Source organism: Herpailurus yagouaroundi, unplaced genomic scaffold, assembly GCF_014898765.1.
Source record: "Herpailurus yagouaroundi ecotype Mexico unplaced genomic scaffold, PumYag 142, whole genome shotgun sequence".
Lineage (NCBI taxonomy): Eukaryota > Metazoa > Chordata > Mammalia > Carnivora > Felidae > Herpailurus > Herpailurus yagouaroundi.
The window spans coordinates 54,097,802-54,116,859 of record NW_024412397.1 but is presented as its reverse complement, the minus strand read 5'-3'; the positions used below and the strand labels follow the sequence as shown (position 1 = coordinate 54,116,859).

Below are 19,058 nucleotides of genomic sequence, written 5' to 3'. Positions count from 1 at the left end.
ATGTGGATCAGACACAATCCCCGTCACCACGACAATGACAGCTCAGTAGAAGACACACATATCCAACCAGAATCTGATAAGTGTTGTATCTTGCAGCTTGAACCAAGTAACGCTGATGTAGAGGCAGGAACAATTAATATCATGTGGGATTTCAATTTTTCTTAATGGGGGGTGTTTATTGATTTTGAGAGACAGACAGAATGTAAGTGGGGGAGGGGCAGAGAGAGAGGGAGACACAGAGTCTGAAGCAGGCTCCAGGCTCTGAGCTGTCACCACAGAGCCCAATGCAGGGCTGGAACTCATGCACCGCAAGATCATGACCTGAGCCAAAGTTGAATGCTCAACTGACTGAGCAACCCAGGTGCCCCTTGTGTGGGATTTCAAGGAGGAGTTTATTGAAGAAATGGCATTTGATCTGAACCTTGAAGGATGAGTTGGGATTTTGCTAGGTGGAGGAGAAAGACACATTTTTTTAAAGTATATTTATTTATTTTACTAGAGAGAAAGAGAGAGAGAGAGAGAGAGAGAGAGAGAGAGAGAGAGAGAAAACAAGAGTGAGGGAGAGTCAGAGAGAGGGAGAGAGAGAGAATACTAAGCAGGATCTACACTATCAGCACAGAGCCTGACGTGGTGCTCACACTCAGAAATCATGAGATCATGACCTGAACTCAAACTAAGAGTCGATGCTTAACTGACTGAGCCACCCAGGTCCCCTGACACGTTGTTTAAAGTATAGAAAATGAGCATGTTTTAGGGACATAGGGCATGTGTGTGCACATGTGCGTGTGTGAACTGGGGAGAGGAAGGAACTGACTGAAAATTATTTCCTTTCTTTCTCTCCCTTTCCACCACTTTCCCTGCTCCCAAACCTCATTATAACCATTTCCAGAAGTCTGAAGAAATAAAATGCAGCTAAATAGAGAACAGTTGGACAATGGAAGCATCATATGTTGTCACAAGTCAGACTGCTTGGGTTCAAATCCCAGCTCTGCTATCTAGCTATGTGAACTGGGACAAGTTACTTAACTTCTCCTGGCCTTGGTTTTTTTAATATGGAAAATGATGTTACAAATAGTACTATCTCATGCAGTTGTTGAGGATTGAATTTTCTAATCTATATGTAAAGCACTTAGACTCTTGCCTTGGCTCACAGCAAATGCTCTGAGTTGTGGTTATTAGTGTTATTTACATTATCTGGGCACGTGAAGTGGGGTGTTTGAAAGGGAAGCAAGTGAAATCTAGCTCTTGGACAGAAAATGGCTTAAGCAAAAAAGCCTGGTCTGGCACCATAGCCATTGGCTATTGAGGGCATGAGGAGGTGGTGAAGAATCAAGGTGTGACTTCCAGCCTTGGGGGACAGTGTCTGAGGAAGGGCCCCTCCATGTAGCCCTACCCTCTGAGGGCTGACAGGCTTAGCCAGGAATGGGACAGTCAGAAAAAGGGAATCTTTCAGCTTTTATTTGTCAGACTTTTTCTTTCGTGATTGATATTTAAGTTCTCCCAAGCCGAGAGCCATGCTTGCCTTTAACAAACAAAACACTTAAATATAATGAGCTTTCTTTTTTTTTTTTATTTTTTTTTTCAACGTTTATTTATTTTTGGGACAGAGAGAGACAGAGCATGAACGGGGGAGGGGCAGAGAGAGAGGGAGACACAGAATTGGAAACAGGCTCCAGGCTCTGAGCCATCAGCCCAGAGCCTGACGCGGGGCTCGAACTCACGGATCGTGAGATCGTGACCTGGTTGAAGTCGGACGCTTAACCGACTGCGCCACCCAGGCGCCCCTAATGAGCTTTCAATACAATGGCATTGTTTTTAACAATATGGAAGAATCTTAGTAGGAAGAATGTTTTACTTTCATCCTACAGACAGCCAATGATAAAACTCCCAACATAAAGCCTTCCTTTCTGTCCTGTCAACAATGGATAAGTTTTTCTTTCAGTCTTTTATTGAAGTATAATATACACACACAAAAAGTACGTATTACATATAAATGTAGAGCTTTGGTGAATTTTTGTAGACTGTACACACCCGTGTAACCAGTACTCAAACACAAGAAACCAAACATTATCAGCACCTAAATGCCTCCTTCATGTCTGCTATCTCCCCCCCACCACCACCCCCCTCCCCTGGGAAGTCACTCTCTTCACTTCTAATAGCATTAATTTGGTCTTTTCTGGTTTTGTACTTTATATAAAAGCAATCATTATATACTCTTTTGTGTCTGGTTATTTTCACTCAACATTATGTATGTGAGACTCAACCACATTGTTATGAATGGTCAACTTCTTAAATGTAATTTTTATGATGGAAGAGAGGAAAGGACGCTCATCAAGAAGTTTTACTGGATTTATAGTGCATTTTATTTAATCTGCCATAGATTTGTATTTATTGAACAGATACTGCTGCTAATCTCAGTGCCATGTTTATAGGTGTCCCTTGAAGAACAAGGATTGTGTGGGTGTGCTTTTAATCATAAAGCTATTTACATTTCTACTTATTTCACCTTGTTCTCTTGTCTCACAGGTATAAAAACCAGGTGCCAATAAATGTCCACGCAAACCCTGGAAAGTACATTATTGAGAGTCGATATGGAATGCATACTCTGGAGATCAATGCGTAAGAGGACATCTGGGTCCATATGTGTGTTGTTCAGCAATTGCCTGGGGAGTCATCTCACCACTCCAGTTAACAACCACTCTCCCCCTTTCTTCCCAGTGCAACAGGATCACAAAGTGATCTTAGATTTGAATTTAGTAAAAGATGATGAGAATAAAATTAACTTCTGTCTTTTAATTTATCATTTTATATACTTGAGAGTTTTTCTAGACATTAGTAAGAAAATAAGTTACATAAGTAGGCACTTATATTTAGTTATCCTTCCATCATCATCATCATCCTTTTTTGCCTTTAGTCGGCAGAGGCCATGGAGATTGCGGTGGGTGGCAGTGAAAGTAAGCTTCCCACCAGAAAGTGTGGGAAATTATCTGCCCACCCTGTCAGCCTGCAGAGGGAGGCAGGACTGGACACCGGGGTGTTTTTAAAGCAAAATGCAAAGCAGAATTGAAAGCAGAACCCACATCAAAATTTCTAAATCCTCAAAGGTTTATCATATCTCCTAATATGGTTTTGAAATCCAAGCTTAGTCATGTGAATGAAAAAGCTAAAACTCCCACTATTTGCAGTTTACATGAAACTGTGACATGCTGAGACGTCAAAGTAAAATTTACATCATTGTGATCTCAAGAGAGTTTGTAGTCTTCTCCTCAGATCAGAACAGCTGCCACATGGGATACAGGGTTTCAAGCAGGACTCTGGGGCCCTGTGACATTTGCCGAGCATCGACCTCCAACCAGAGTCACTTCAGTTCTGCCACTTGGTGGTTCTACTGAGGCTGCAGTGAGCTCTGTGGTTGCTTTATAATTCAGTAGTTATGAGAAAGGTAACCATATTGACCTTCCTGGGGTTGTGCTGGTGTCTATAAAATTTCAACAAGAAATAGGTTTTTACAAATGGCGCTAAACCCAGAAAGTCAACGAGGAACTCAGACACTGGTTATGACAAGACACAAAAAGACCTGTTTTGAAATCTTAGCTTATTCATCTCTGTGAGATCATTCTTTCTTTTGTTTTATTATTAAACACATCCCAGTTTCTGTATTATAACTTACAGGAACTTCCAAATAGCACTGCTTGTGTTGTACTATGGGCTGAATCTCCAAGTGCAACCTGAACCTTGGTAGAGTTGAGACAGAAATAGCATATTTGTACTTTGGAGCTAGAACACAGACCCACCCATTAGACAGACCCAGATCTGGTTTGTGGCTCAAGGAGAGCGGCTGTGTCTTTCCCTCTCTGTTCCCCCCAGACTGAAACTCACCCTGAGGGATGCCAGCAGGAAGACTGTCCCCCCAGGGTGCTCTGGGTAGTTACTACTACAAAGGTACATGGCTGGACATTTTCTGTTCCTGACACAGCTTTAGACCAGTTAATTGTAACACTGTTTGTGCTGTAATTTATGTGCTTAACACTTTGCTGACATTTTTTTTTGACATTTTTAAAAAAATTTTTTTAATGTTTTATTTATTTTTGAGACAGGGAGAGACAGAGCATGAACAGGGGAGGGTCAGAGAGAGGGAGACACAGAATCTGAAACAGGCTCCAGGCTCTGAGCTGTCAGCACAGAGCCCGACGCGGGGCTCAAACTCACGGACCGAGAGATCATGACCTGAGCTGAAGTCAGCCGCTTAACTGACTGAGCCACCCAGGCACCCCTTTTTTGGACATTTTAAATGAACCTGGGCTAGGGTCACAGTGGACCATAGGTGTCCTTCTCCCATTCTGTACATCTGGCCTCAAACTGCAGTAGATATCTTGCATTATGTAAAATCCCACAGGGAGCTAGATTGGAGTTAGTAGCTTCATCAAGAGTCCCCAACAGCCAGGGCGCCTGGGTGGCTCAGTTGGTTAAACGTCCAACTGTTGATTTCAGCTCAGGTCATGATCTCACGATTATGAGATCGAACCCCACATTGGGCTCTGTGCTGACCATGGAGCCTGCTTGGGATTCTTTCTCTCTCCTCTCTCTCTGCTCCTCCCCCTGCTTGTGCTCTCTCTCTCAAAATAAATAAATAAACAGTTAAAAAGAAAAAGAGTCCCCAGGAGCCACGTTGTTAGCCAGTGATTTGCAGTGTGTGATGTCAGCAAAGATACCTTTGATAGAACAGCACTGTTGCAATGGTCACTCACTTCCTTCTGTCCTTTCAGATGTAATTTTGAAGACACTGCCCAGTACCGGGCTTCAGCGATGAATGTTAAAGGAGAGCTTTCAGCATATGCTTCGGTTGTCGTAAAGAGTGAGTTTGCTGGGCTTGTTTTATTCAAAATGCATTTTTAAAAAATTAACTCTCATTGCTAAAAATAAATCAAGAAGCATTTCATATGTATTTCTGCTTTCTTTTCTAGGATATAAGGGAGAGTTTGATGAGACTCGCTTCCATGCTGGGGTTTCCACCCTGCCCCTCAGCTGTAAGTTTAAAAATATAGTTGCTGAGTGTCATCTCTATTTAAAATCCAGCATAATAAGCCATTCTATAATGCTGAAATAAAAGCATAGGATTATTATAACATATGCTAGTACGTATATAATAGCACTCTTTTCTTATTTTTTAGATTCTTTGGTTACTATTCTCTTTCTGAATATAATTGCTTTGTTCTGGTTTTATAAAAGCCCAGATATGATGGGCTAAAAATGGCAAATGTTTTTAAGTCTTTCTGTGTTAAACTGAAGAAGATCATTACACAAACCTGGGCAGAGTGATTTAACCACACACACACACACACACACACACACACACACACACGCACACATGCCCACATGCGTGCACACACACACACACACACACGCACACACATGCCCACACGCGTGCGCACACACACACACACACACACGCACGCACACACGCATATGTACTGTATCAGGGCATCCAGGTCAGCATCACTCCTGGAGACATCTATGTCTGACTCCCACTGCTACCCCAACTCTACCCAGTCAGGGTTAGGTGTCCTTGGTGAGACCATCAGAGCATCCATCACATTGGATGCTGTTAACTGTTATGTGTCTCTTTCTCCCACTGGCCTCTAAGCCACTTAAAGGCAAAGCTGGACCTTTTATCTCTAACCCCAGCACCTGACACAGCGTAGGTGTTTGATAATGAATGAATAAATAAATACATTAATTTATGAAGTACAAATCAAAACACATGATGTCTAAATGTGCTATAATAACAAGCTATTAAAAATATTCTGATCTGTGGTTATTTGTGAACTCCAATCATTTTGTCTATATCAGAACTTCTTTTCGTAGGAAACAATAAAAACAAAATCCTTATGGTTGTTCAATAATTCAGTGCTTACAATGGTCAGACTGAAAAAGGTAGTCACGCCTGAAATTTTCTGAATGTTAAAATGTAAATGGTAGTTTTGAAAATGCTTGATGAAGATACTTTCTCATGGGTTGATGAAGATACTTTCTCATGGGTCAGTTTTTCACCTGCTTAGTTTGATGTCTATAGATCACCTGTTCCATCAAATTCATGGAATGGCTCCTAATTTTAATATTCCAAGTTTTAATCATTGGTACAAATCCCATGGGTGGCTGGGAGGGGATGATGGGTGGGAGTGAGGGAGGAGCACATCCCCAATCATGTTTTTCTTCTATCATTTTGTTTGTATTGAGATAGAATAGTTGGAAATTCTGGAACTATGACTTATCTCCCATTGTCCCTAAGGCTGGTTTATTAATCATTTATTTCATGGTCCTCTAAATGTATCCTGCTCATTCCCACTGCCATATCATCATCCATATTTCTCCTGTTTCTCTCTTCTCCACCAAGCCAGGGTTGAAAAGCCCAGCTCAACCTACCTCTCTAACTTTTTAATCTGACCGGCCCCTGAATTAAGTGCAGTTGTTTCCAACAGAGAAAACAGAGGGATTTTATTCATTTATTCAACTAATATTTATTGAGAATATGTTATGTGCTAGGTACTGGTGTAGGTGCTTGGAATATGCTGGTAAATATCATAGATAAAGCTCCCTGCCCTTGGTTCTGTTTTAGTAGTTAACATATATTGATCAGTTGTACCAGACAGCATACTAAGATATTTTGTTATATGCAATAATCATGTAATGCTCTCCCAAAGCTTATAAAATAGGTGTCTTTTTTCTGTGCTGTGCCTATGAGGAAACAGTTTTTGATAGGTTAAATAATGAGACAACACCACATAGAGTGGTAGAACAGGGACTTGTAAATTGGTCTCTCTAATTCTAAGCCATACTCTATTTTTTTTTAATTTTTTCAAAATGTTTATTTATTTTTGAGAGAGAGAGAGAGAGAGAGAGAGAGAGAGAGAGAGAAAGCAAGTGGGGGAAAGCAGAGAGACAGGGAGACACAGCACATAATCCAAATCAGGCTCTAGGCTCCCAGCTGTCAGCCTAGACCCCAACAGGGGGCTCAAACTCACGAACTGTTGAGATCATGACCTGAGCCAAAGTCAGATGCTTAACCGACTGAGCTACCCAGGTGCCCCCTAAGTCATATTCTAAAACAGGAGTCAGTATTTTCTGTGAAGGACTCCTATAATTATTATTTGTGAACTACCTGTAATTTGTAAATTGTAAATACTTTAGGGTTGTAAATACTTTAGGCTTTGTGGGTCATATGGTCTTTGTCACAACGACTCAACTCTACCTTTGTAACACAAAGTAGCCATAGACAGTAGGTAAATAAATGAGCATGGCTGCCTTCCAATTAAACCTTACTTATGAACATTGAAATTTGAATTCCCTGTAACTTTTCATACATCACAAAATATTCTTATTTTGATTTTATCTTGATCATTTAAACAATTGAAATTTATTTTTCTAGTGGTGCAAACAGGAGACAGTCCAGATCTGGCTCACAGATTTGCCAAACCCTGACCTAATCCCAGCTTTCTTTGTAACTGTTATCTCTACTCCTAAGGCAGCTTTGGAGCCAGCCTGGCTCTCCAGACAGTAAGGTCTGATTGAGTTGTTTCACTTTTTGATCTCAGTGGGATACCATCATATACAAGTGGGGCAGATGTAACCTGTGCTTCAAAGGGAAGTTGTTTCACTATTGGTTAGGGGTTGCCTGGGAACACACAAATTCAAGGCAATATCATGTCTTGCTTGAGAGCACAGGTTCTAACAGCCCTCCAGTGTAAATCCTGGCTCTGCAGGGTAAACATGAGCAGTTACTTGGCCTCCCTATGCTTCTGTTTCCTCCTCTATAAGACAGAGAGATGATAATAGCACTTACCTGATTGAGCTATTATGAGGTTTGAGGTAATCGCTATTTAACATTTGGAACACTACTTGGCACAAGTTGAACTCGATACATTTTAGCTTGCATTTTCAAATTAATTCTAAGACATTTTAGGAAGAGAGATGAAATCGGAGAGAAATTTTAGAGTTTGAATTTCAATTTCACACATAGTACGAAGCCTGGACATTAGCTGTATGTTATTTTTGTGAACTTCTGCATTCTCATCTGCAAGAGAGGAAAAAAATATCTATGCCATGGGGCTTTTGCAAGGAACAGACGACATGTCAAATGTAAAGTGCCTGGCATGGTAACTGTCCATAGAGTCATTATTTTCCCAAGTCCTTTCTTTTGAGAAAAGAGAAAATAAAACCTGGGAGGGTTTATGATGCAGGGATTTACTTAATCAATGAATAAGTTATTGCTAAGAAAAATATTTTTAAAGTCATATTATTGTGAACTTTTCAGTTTGACATTTCTTATAATATTTTTTTTTATACAGATAGTTAAACTGAAGCGACTTGCTGGAAAACTGTATTTTTATGAGTAATTGATATGGCTGTTTGAGCAGTACAGCAGTTCAGTTTTAAATGAACTAGGAATCTAAAAAGTACATATATTGTGCTAAGTAGTTAAGTATAAGCTAAATGTGGTATTAATTTATATGCTATGTGAGGTATTAAACCTGATCCTTTAAATTCTATTCATTGCAATAATAAAAACAAACATTTAGCTTATCTGACCAATGAAGCAAGAATTTCCACACCTAGAATTTCCATTTCACATAGTAATATGTGGGAATGTGCTTTGTACTTCTTTATAAGACTTAATATTTTGCCCAAATAAACCATTTGATCAGTGTTTGTTGTAACTGCTTGTTAAAATGCTTGTGTCTCTCTGATGAGAAAAAACAAGTTAACCACTGTTTGTTTTTGTCATACCCAGTTGCTGTGACCCCTTATGGTTATGCGTCCAAGTTTGAGATCCACTTTGATGACAAGTTTGACGTGTCTTTTGGGAGAGAGGGCGAGACGATGAGTCTAGGCTGCCGTGTAGTTATCACTCCTGAAATTAAGCATTTCCAGCCAGAGATCCAGTGGTACAGAAATGGTGAGACTCTGTGATGAATTCTCATTTAGATTCTTATTCACAGAATAAGGCTTGGCACCAGAGCATGAGTGTCCACAAGACTGCAGGCCTGTTTATCAGAGCTGGCAGAATATGGATATTAGGAGGCATAACCTATTGGATGTTGAAAAAAAAATTCATACATGTATCAAAGGAGCAGAACTTTTATAATATATTTGTGGAGATTATAATTTCTTATCACCAAGTAACGTGGAAAAGATTATGAAAAATGTATTTTTGTAAATTAGTTATATATTCGTTTTGTAAGTTAATTTTAGTTGGTAAAATAAAGGGAAGTCCATTGCAGTTCAGTTGAACTATGGAGCATGACTACTGACCCTTGGGCGTGGTGGGCAGCAAGCAGCGTAGTCACCAAGCAGTTGGCCTGAACTTCAGTTGTGCAGACAGGCATCTGGGGCATTATGGAGCATCTGGGTCCAGACTGAAGCCAGTAATGGCAACAGCAGTATTAACAGTGAACATGGCCCTAGAGAAGAGGAGGGACTCCATGTGGGGGCAGCATGGGAACCTACAGTGGGAGATTGCCAGGCTGTTCTTCCTTCCCCAGAGCTGGCTTCTATGGGATCTGCACAAATACTAATTTACTAGGCTAGCATCAGGACAGGAACTATCAGCAACTAGGCAGTGAACTTTGTCAGTAAAATTACAAAATAAAAGCATGTATATAGACATCACACTTAAGCATATAAAACAGTTGTTGGAGAGCTTCAGTTTAGAATCTCTGGTTTTGAAAACCATTATAACACTGCATGGCAAATATTCAGAGGCTTAGAAATATAAATTAAATTTAAAGATTGTCACATTCAATGAAAAAGAACACTATTTTCATATGAAACTTTGGATGAAGCAATTATTAACAAGGAAGATAATTTTAAAATTAATTTTCCTTATAATTGAAGATGCAGTGATAGAATGCATAAGTAGACATTTGATTTAAGTACAAATCATTTTCCGTCTCTTGTATAACCTCTACAAGTTACAGCACATGTTAGAGAAACTATTAAGATGTAATTATCTAAATTTACATTTAAAATTAAATTCAGACTTATGTGAAACTGATTTATATGAAGAATAAAATATTTTTTCAAAGTTTATTTCTTTATTTTGAGAGAAAGAGACAGTGAAAGCAGGGAAGGGGCAGAGAGACAGGGAGAGAGAATCCCAACCAAGCTCTGTGCTGTTAATGCAGAGCCAACACGGGGCTTGATCTCACGAACCATGAGAACGTGACCTGAGCTGAGATCAAGAGTTGGACACTTAACCGACTGAGCCACCCAGACACCCCAAGAATCAAATTCTTTTAGAAATTTTGTTCCTTAAGAATCAATAGTTCTAGAGTACTAAAATTTATATTTTGAAATAATTTATCAGAAAGTTAACCCAATGTTAACTTTATAAGAATATGGCTATATATAACTATGTAATATCTGAATAGCTGCAATAATAGTTGCATCAGCAGAAAGATCCTTCTCAAAATTAAAACTTATCAGCTCATTTGTGATCTTGCATTTGCCAAGAGTGACTGATGTTGCTTTCAAGTATATTGATTTAAAATAACGCTGCCTGGGTGGCTCAGTCGGTTAAGTGTCTGACTTCGGCTCAGGTCATGATCTCACTGTTTGTGGGTTCGAGCCCTGCATTGGGCTCTGTGCTGACAGCTCAGAGTCTGGAGACTGCTTCGGATTCTGTGTCTCCCTCTCTCTCTGCCCCTCCTCCATTCATGGTCTGTCTCTCTCTCTTTCTCTCAAAAATAAAATAAACATTTACAAAATATTTAAAAACAAATAGATAAATAAAATAAAGTTGCTAAAAGTATATATCTGATGACCTAATAACTGAATTTGTAGAAAAGCAAGCCAGAAATATCTTATTATCAATCAAGATATTACATTGATAAATATTTTTGTGTATAAAATTATGGCATAAAAATATTATTTTTTGTATTTTGGGTTACCCCAATTATATTTTATATGCAATAAAGTTGTTTTAGAGAAAAAAACTTATATTTTAGTACCTCTAACTGTATTTTTTTCTCTGCTTTTTTTAAATTTTATTTTATTTATTTATTTATTTTCAACCTTTATTTATTTTTGGGACAGAGAGAGACAGAGCATGAACGGGGGAGGGGCAGAGAGAGAGGGAGACACAGAATCAGAAACAGGCTCCAGGCTCTGAGCCATCAGCCCAGAGCCTGACGCGGGGCTCGAACTCCCGGACCGCGAGATCGTGACCTGGCTGAAGTCGGACGCTTAACCGACTGCGCCACCCAGGCGCCCCTGCTTTTTTTTTTATTTTAGAGAGCATGTGAGTAGGGAGCGGGGAAGAGGGAGAGAGAGAGAGAGAGAGAGAGAGAGAGAGAGAGAGAGAATTTCAAGCAGGCTCCATGTTCAGTGTGGACCCCAACATGGGGCTTGATCTCATGACCCTGGGATCATGACCTGAGCTGAAATCAAGAGTTGGACACTCAACCAACTAAGCTACCCAGGTCCCTGTTTTCTCTGCGTTTTAGACAGGGGGATTGTAATTTCATTTTGCACTGGACCCTGCAGATTATGTATCTGGCCCTGGTCCCCTCACTTCTGATTTAGTATTTTCACCAATATTAGCATGGCAGAATGGCCCAAAGCCCTAGAGACTTCTACTAATTGTCAGATCTCTCAATATAGAAGAGGCAGAGAGAGAGAGAGAGAGAGAGAGAGAGAGAGAGAGAGAAGGTGGAAGAGAATGAAGGAGAGAAAAAGAAGCGAGCAATGGAGGAAAAAAATCACTTAATTTTCTTACTTTTAAAAAAATTTTCTAGGAGCACCTGTTTCTCCATCAAAATGGGTACAAACACACTGGAGTGGAGATAGAGCAACGCTGACGTTTTCTCATCTCAACAAAGAAGATGAAGGCCTCTACACGATCCGTGTGCGAATGGGAGAATATTATGAACAATATAGCGCTTATGTCTTTGTTCGCGGTAAGACCTAGCAAAAAGCAGAACACCCAAGCATGTTTAAAACACTGAGACCAAATCAATCTATCCAAACATGTTTTTTGTAATGATGAAAGAGCCATTTGAAAATTCTTCTAGTATGCATGGCATTCAAACATGTTTTTTGTAATGATGAAAGAGCCATTTGAAAATTCTTTTAGTATGCATGGCATAAGGTTATTAACTTCCAGTGAAATTAGACCTAGTAGAAAAAGGTTAACCCTCAGGCACCAACCCCAAGGTAACTTGTTCCCAGACTGTGTTAATATCTCTGATGTCATTACTTTCTTCAGCTTCAGTGAGCTACCAGTGCAGGTCTCTATAGGTGTTCCATTGGAGATAATCCATCCTAATGATCTAAAAAGCCGTTTCAGTTTATGGGAGCTGCAACAAAAGAGGGATGTGCTACTTGGGGACTTACTCTTTAATATCTATTTCAGAGAGCAAATTTATCATTTCACTCTAGCCCCCTTCTTTATACTTTCAGCTTTAATGAACTAGGAAACAAGGTGCTACAATTTAATCTTTAAAAATTTTTTTTAATGTTTATTTATTTTTGAGACAATGAGAGACAGAGCATGAGTGGGGGAAGGGCAGAGAGAGAGGGGGAGACACAGAATCCGAAGCAGGCTCCAGGCTCTGAGCTGTCAGCACAGAGCCTGACATGGGGCTTGAACCCACAAAGATCAGGAGATCATGACCTGAGCCAAAGACGCCAAAGACTGAGCCACCCAGGCGCCCCTACAATTTAATCTTGAAGGCAAACTAGAATTGTGATTTTAGGAGTCTTTAATTCTTCAGCTGTGTTTTAAATGGATTGGCTATATACAGGTGGGAATGTGATTTGTATGGGATCCCAGTGCATTTGGAAGACCATTGACAGTTCCAGGTTACAGGAGCAGTGTTCTGTGTTCTCTTCTGTGATGGTTAGTCAGGTGTGGCCACAAGAGGAGACACAGGAGAGGATCCAGAAAACGTAGTTTATTGCACCCACAGGTCCTAGAGACAGGAGGTACTGCACACCACACAGGGCCACATGGGGGAAAATCAGCATTGGTTGGCCAGGAAGAAGGGGTCGGAAGGAGGGGAGAGCTTAGGCCCTGGCTTTTATTGGAGTTTCTGTGGGAAAGGCAAGGCAAGGCAAGGCAGGGCAGGATAAACAGTTTAGGATCGGCTAGTTTGAATAATTTGGGTAGACTCTAAACTATAGGCGTGGTCCGTACCGGCCTGCTACCAGGTCCTGGGATGATTAAGGCAGGGGAATATGCTTCCTGGGGTGCACAGACCAGATAGAGAATGTGTGGCTCTGGATGGGTCAGTTTGCATATTAAAGGCATGCTCTGGCTGAGCCCATTCTATCCAAGAATTGGCTAGCCCTGGGAGGGGCAGCACCTCCCCAGTCAGAAAGTTTTTTAAGGTGTCAAAACATCATAATATACAGAAAATTAAAACATAAACAATACAGGAGACTTACTATATTTTTAAAAAAATCTCTCATGCACTAAATAGAATCATAAACTCACAGGAATTTTGATCAAGATGGAACTTTAGAGGTCAGGTGTCCTTAAGTGGGATCCACAGACTCCCAAAGGGTCTATGATTAGAATTGTATTTTGGGGTGTCTGGGTGGCTCAGTTGGTTAAGCATCCTGCTTCAGCTCAGGTCATGATCTCACGGCTCATTAGTTCGAGCCCCGTATCAGGCTTTGTGCTGACAGCTCAGAGCCTGGAGCGTGGCTTCAGAGTCTGTGTCTCCTTCTCACTCTGCCCCTCTCCTGCTCATGCTCTGCCTCTCTCTGTCTCTCAAAAATAAATAAACATAAAAATTTTTTTTTAAGAATTATATTTCAATATATTTAGTTTCTTTGGTAATCTCATGTCTTTTATTTTATGCATTTGAAAGCACTATTCTGAAAAGAGGCTTCTAGACTTTCTTTGCCAGTCTGCCAAAGGAGTCTATGGCACAAAAAAGTTTGGATTCCCATTCTGGTCCACCCCTTTAATTTTAAGATGCAGAAACTGAGGTTCAGAAAAACAAAGTGATTTACCAGTAGACTCACAGTTAGTTAAAAGCAGCAGTGGACATAGGATACAGGTCTTCGGAAGCCTAACCCAGGATTTCAATTAGGGTATAGGCTAAGCTGCTGAAATGATACGAAAAGGTTAATTTCTCTTGTATGTCTGTCAACTCAGAAGTAGAGGTATTGTTCAGAGTCCCAGGTCCTGTCTCCATTGGTGTTCCACTGCCCCCGTGGTGTTATCCCATGTTCCCATCCCAGACTATGGGAAGGGAAAGGAAGTGGAGGGGGAGATGCAGAGTTGCACACATCCCTTCTGCATGGTAAACACTTAGCCATAGGCACACATTTCACTGTGAGGGAAGCTAGGCGTCATGTATCCACTTGGGCAGCCATGTTTCTTGCTAAAGCTGGGGCATCTAGGAAACACAAAGAATGGATAATGGGGATGGTTAGCAGCCTATACACACCAGTAGTGAACAGTAACGATTGTTGAATTCTGCCATGGGATCAACAACCGATAAAGATACAGGAATATCTACATCACCTGAAAATGTGTCAGACTTTCTCCTACACAAAAGTGTTATAGGAAAAGTCCAGTATCACTGAGGGAAGACAGATGCTAGCCTCTGGATCAGCTGCAGTGAAAACAGACACACTGAAACTCATCAGCAAGTAAGTTTGTTCAGCCAAACCACCTGGATAAACCTGGCTAGACAAGGACTGAATAAGCAAAGTCTTTTCCTTTGCTCTCAGTTGTCTTACCCAAACAGGGAGTATCTCTTGGTGACTCAAAAAAACCTTAGTTATGCCTCGATGATTCTTTATTGGACTTTTTCTGGGACCTCTGACATAGCCTAGGGGTTTTTTCAGTGCCATTTCTCAGTGCCTATAATCAGAATTGTGGCTCTCTGCCAGATTTAGGCCAGACAAATGTGATGCAACATAACACAGTATTTGGATTTGGCTTCTATACAGAACCTGTTTTGTGAGGGACTGTCATGCCCATCCCAAGAATAGCATAGTCCAAGAAATGTTATAAATATGCTGAAAAATGGCTCCTGAAATGCCTACCATCTGATAGGCTCTATTATATATAATGGATATTCAGCAAACTAAACTGCTCTATCAACTCAGGGATTACTGGTTGTTACATTATGGGCCTTTAGCAAAAGGACATGGGTAGAGGTGACCAGCTGTCCCCATCCAAATGAGCAGCTTTCCAGCCTTCCTCTTCTGCCATTTAAGCCTATTAACCTCAGCATCTCTACCCCCTTCCAGCTCTGCTCTAACTTCACCATCAGCCGGCTCTGCCTCCATCCATTGCTCTCAAAGCCTGAAAGGAAAGAAGTTTCTCCCCACCAAAACGCTTGCTTTTAGGCACCAGGATTTAGTTAATTCTACACTAAGTTAGTCACTTACACCAGAGAAGTTGCCTAGAAACACTTTCCTACAGGTTCATGGGGCAAAAAATAGAATATTCAAAACCAAAGTGACTTTAGCTCTTCTCAGGTAATGCAAACCTATCAAATTCAGAAGTGCACAGATATCTCTGCCTTCTTATCAAATATTTTAGTAATTCATAAGAGTTATCGAAGTGTAGCTCATTGTAAAAAAAAAAAAAAAAAAAAGGATTTATTCAGTCAACAGGAGTGTTTTGCCTGAGTTGAGTGGTCCGACATGTCTCAGCCTCCTCTCCTATTAACTCCAGTTATGAAAAGGTTGGCTGGAGTTCAGGAGAAATTGGCAATGTGGACCCCACCTCCAGGAACTCCACCTCTCATCTTAATCTCACTTAAAAGGCTATTAACTGATTATTTTCATTCCCCTTGCTCTCCTAAAAACATCCCTGATTCACTATGTGAGCTATGCCTGAAGACACTGCTGAGGACACCCACAGTCAGAGGATCCTGTTTCATAAACAGTCACTGCCGTCTCTTTCCTGTATAATCCTGGACTTTTACTAAACTCAGATAAACTCCACTCAGATGTGGGTATTGCATCAGAGTTCCTTTCGCAAGTGTCTTCAGTCTGGGAACAAACATTTGATTAAAAGGAATGTTTTCCTTTATCTTCCAAAATGGTAGTGCCCAGCAGAGGAGTGGGTAAAGTTTTTTATTCTTTCGTGGATGCATCGAGAAGGTGACAGAAGGGACTCTTTGTTCCCCTTTGGAGTGGCTCATGTTTCTGAGTAATATTGTACAAGAGATATCTTAAGAACAGACTTTCTGACTCGGCTCACCTTAGACTTTTCTGATAGCAGTTCCTGACATCTCCATACTTATTTTCCTTTAGAACATTTTGGGTAGGCAAAGGCCATAAAGCAAAGGTCACGGGTCCTTTTGAGAGCCCTTACTAACATAATGTTTGTGCTGCTGATGAAAACACACATCATCATGTTGGTAAGCAAATTATAAGGTTGAAGCTTGCTCTACTTGAGCCAAAGATGTAGCCACTATAAATGTGGTAGGAAATGTATGCACTAAGCCTTGGATTGCCAGACTGTGATGGAGCTTATCTGAGAGGGTTAATGAGATCCTTCTGTGTCTCCACAGATGCTGATGCAGAGATTGAAGGAGCCCCAGCTGCTCCCTTAGACGTGATGTGCTTGGATGCCAACAAAGATTATATCATCATCTCTTGGAAACAGCCAGCTGTGGATGGAGGGAGTCCTATTCTGGGATATTTTATTGATAAGTTAGTACTTAGTCTATTTTCTTTTCTGGTCTCCTCTCCCTCTTTCTCTGTCTCTCTGTCTCCCTCTCTTTGTCTCTTTCTCTCTCACAAATACACACACACACACACACACACACACCTATCTATTGACCTAAATCCCAAAGACAATTTTTGAATCTGACTACTAATGCAAATCACTAATTTGGCAAGAATGCTATGAATTTATAGACATTCTGGAGACCACTTTGGAAATAGCTGGTGTCCATTATATTTAATGTCCATATTCCTAATTTGTTAGTAATTTTAAAATATTAAGTAATTTAAACAATAATGCTTTAGGAATACTAACAAAATCCTATTTACATTACAGGATGTGGCTTCAAATTAGACAAAGAAATAACAAATATCAATAGTATTAAATCATATTCTTTCTATAACTTTTTGTTGTTCACATTCTCTAAAACTTAGAACTTCTGATATTTATAGCAATTGGGTCTTACACATTAATTATACAGTGAGTTTGGTCAATATAGACAACAAATTTAAATTATCAACCTAAATACATTATTATCTGACTTAGTTTCTATTCAAATAGTTGTTCCAATTTTCTTTCCAATTTTCAGTAATAGAATCTAATTGTAGAAACCACTAGGGACAGATAATCTGTGCCACTGTGGTACAACAGGTTTGTACTAAGGTGTATTAAACCTAATATTTATAGTAATAAGTAAATATATGCTTATTGGGGCACCTGGGTGGCTCAGTTGGTTGAGCAGCTGACTTTGGCTCAGGTCATGATCTTGCAGTTCATGGGTTCAAGCCCCACATTGAGCTCTGTGCTGACAGCTCAGAGCCTGGAGCCTGCTTCAGATTCTGTGTCTCCCTTTCTCTTTGCCCCTCCCTCACTCATGTTCTGTCTCTCTCTCAAGAATAAATAAACATTAAAAATTCAGTATAAAATATATATATGTATGTGTGTGTGTGTATATATATATATATATATATATATGCATGCCTATTGGGCTCAATACCATGCAGAGAAATATTTATAATAAATAATACACCATTTAATCCATACTAAATTCTTCCACATTGTTTTGTCATTTAGTGATGATGAACTGTTAAATTTTAGGTAGATTCTTTTTCATTTTTACAGACTGCCTTATTGTCTTTGGCAGATTTCCAAGGGATTTGGAAACTTCATCAGTGAAAGACCAGCAACAATTAGTAGCACATTTTGCTTAGTCATCATGAAAATAACCATATTGTGGCTTGTATTTATTAAAATTGGTTATGTTCATGGCACTGTTCTAAACACATCACATATATTAACCATTAACCTATAACGACCATTTGAAAGGTAGACACTCTTATTACAAGTAGGAAACAGTAGCTGGCCCAAAGCCACATACTCATGAGAAAACACTAAGTTGCCTAAAGTCACACTAGAATTCAAATATCAGCCTGGCCATATGTTGGTGTCCTTTCTGCTCCAACATGCTGTAGGCATCTCCAGAGCAGCTACTGCCCACCTTTCTTTCTGCCCACATGAGGGTTGGGAAACACACTACTATCACTGGGTCACCATGACAGCATCTGCATAGGGAGAGAGAGAGAATCTCTGGAGACAGAGGCAGTTTGAAGAATTGTCCTAGGCCTCTTGGCTCCCTCCCAAACCCTACCCATAGCAGCTCCAGAATTTATGCAAAGGCAAGATTTAAGGGTGAAAGGCAGGGATTTAAGCCATATTTGACAACACTTTACATAAGGGTGAGGAAAATGTCTATTGTCTATATCAAAAACTGGAAGGGTGAGGCTGAGGAAGTGAAGAGAAACTTCCCACCCTGACCAACTTTGCACTGCCATTAGAACTCCCTCCCCCATCAGAATTATTTGGGAATTAGATGTTTTGATGTTTTTATTTATTTTTGAGACACAGAGAGACAGAGCATGAGCAGGGGAGGAGCAGAGAGAGAGGGAGACACAGAATCTGAAACAGCCTCCAGGCTCTGAGCTGTCAGCACAGAGCCCGACGCGGGGCTTGAACTCACAGACCGTGAAGTCATGACCTGGCTGAAGTTGGACACTCAACCGACTGAGCCACCCAGGTGCCCCGGGAATTAGATGTTTTAGACATAGACCATATTGGGGAAGTGACATAAACTAAAAGTTCTGTGTTCTCATAAAAGCTGATGAGTTACTTAATCCTAGTGCTGTATAATTTAATCACATGCTGAGCCCCTAGCCCCGTCTATCAGGCCAATAGCATGATATGAACCACTCCACCCCAGACACCAACTGCAATAAAAGCACCCAGTTAGAAATCAGAGGTTCTAAGCACTTAATCTTTCCCTGCCAGTGGGCCTGGGAATTTCCCTGCATCTCATCAATCTCAT

The 19,058-nt window shown here is 40.4% G+C and overlaps 1 protein-coding gene across 3 annotated transcripts in view; it reads left to right on the top strand.

Annotated features, from left to right (window-relative positions):
• The window catches only part of MYOM1 (myomesin 1), a 153,361-nt gene that overhangs the window by 54,125 nt on the left and 80,178 nt on the right, over positions 1–19,058 (top strand). For all 3 annotated transcript variants that reach the window (XM_040479292.1, XM_040479291.1, XM_040479290.1), the window contains 6 exons: positions 2,527–2,619; positions 4,767–4,855; positions 4,965–5,027; positions 8,789–8,953; positions 11,793–11,954; positions 16,542–16,683. In XM_040479292.1, coding sequence (XP_040335226.1) covers positions 2,527–2,619; positions 4,767–4,855; positions 4,965–5,027; positions 8,789–8,953; positions 11,793–11,954; positions 16,542–16,683 — 714 coding nt within the window. The remainder of the gene's footprint in view (positions 1–2,526; positions 2,620–4,766; positions 4,856–4,964; positions 5,028–8,788; positions 8,954–11,792; positions 11,955–16,541; positions 16,684–19,058) is intronic.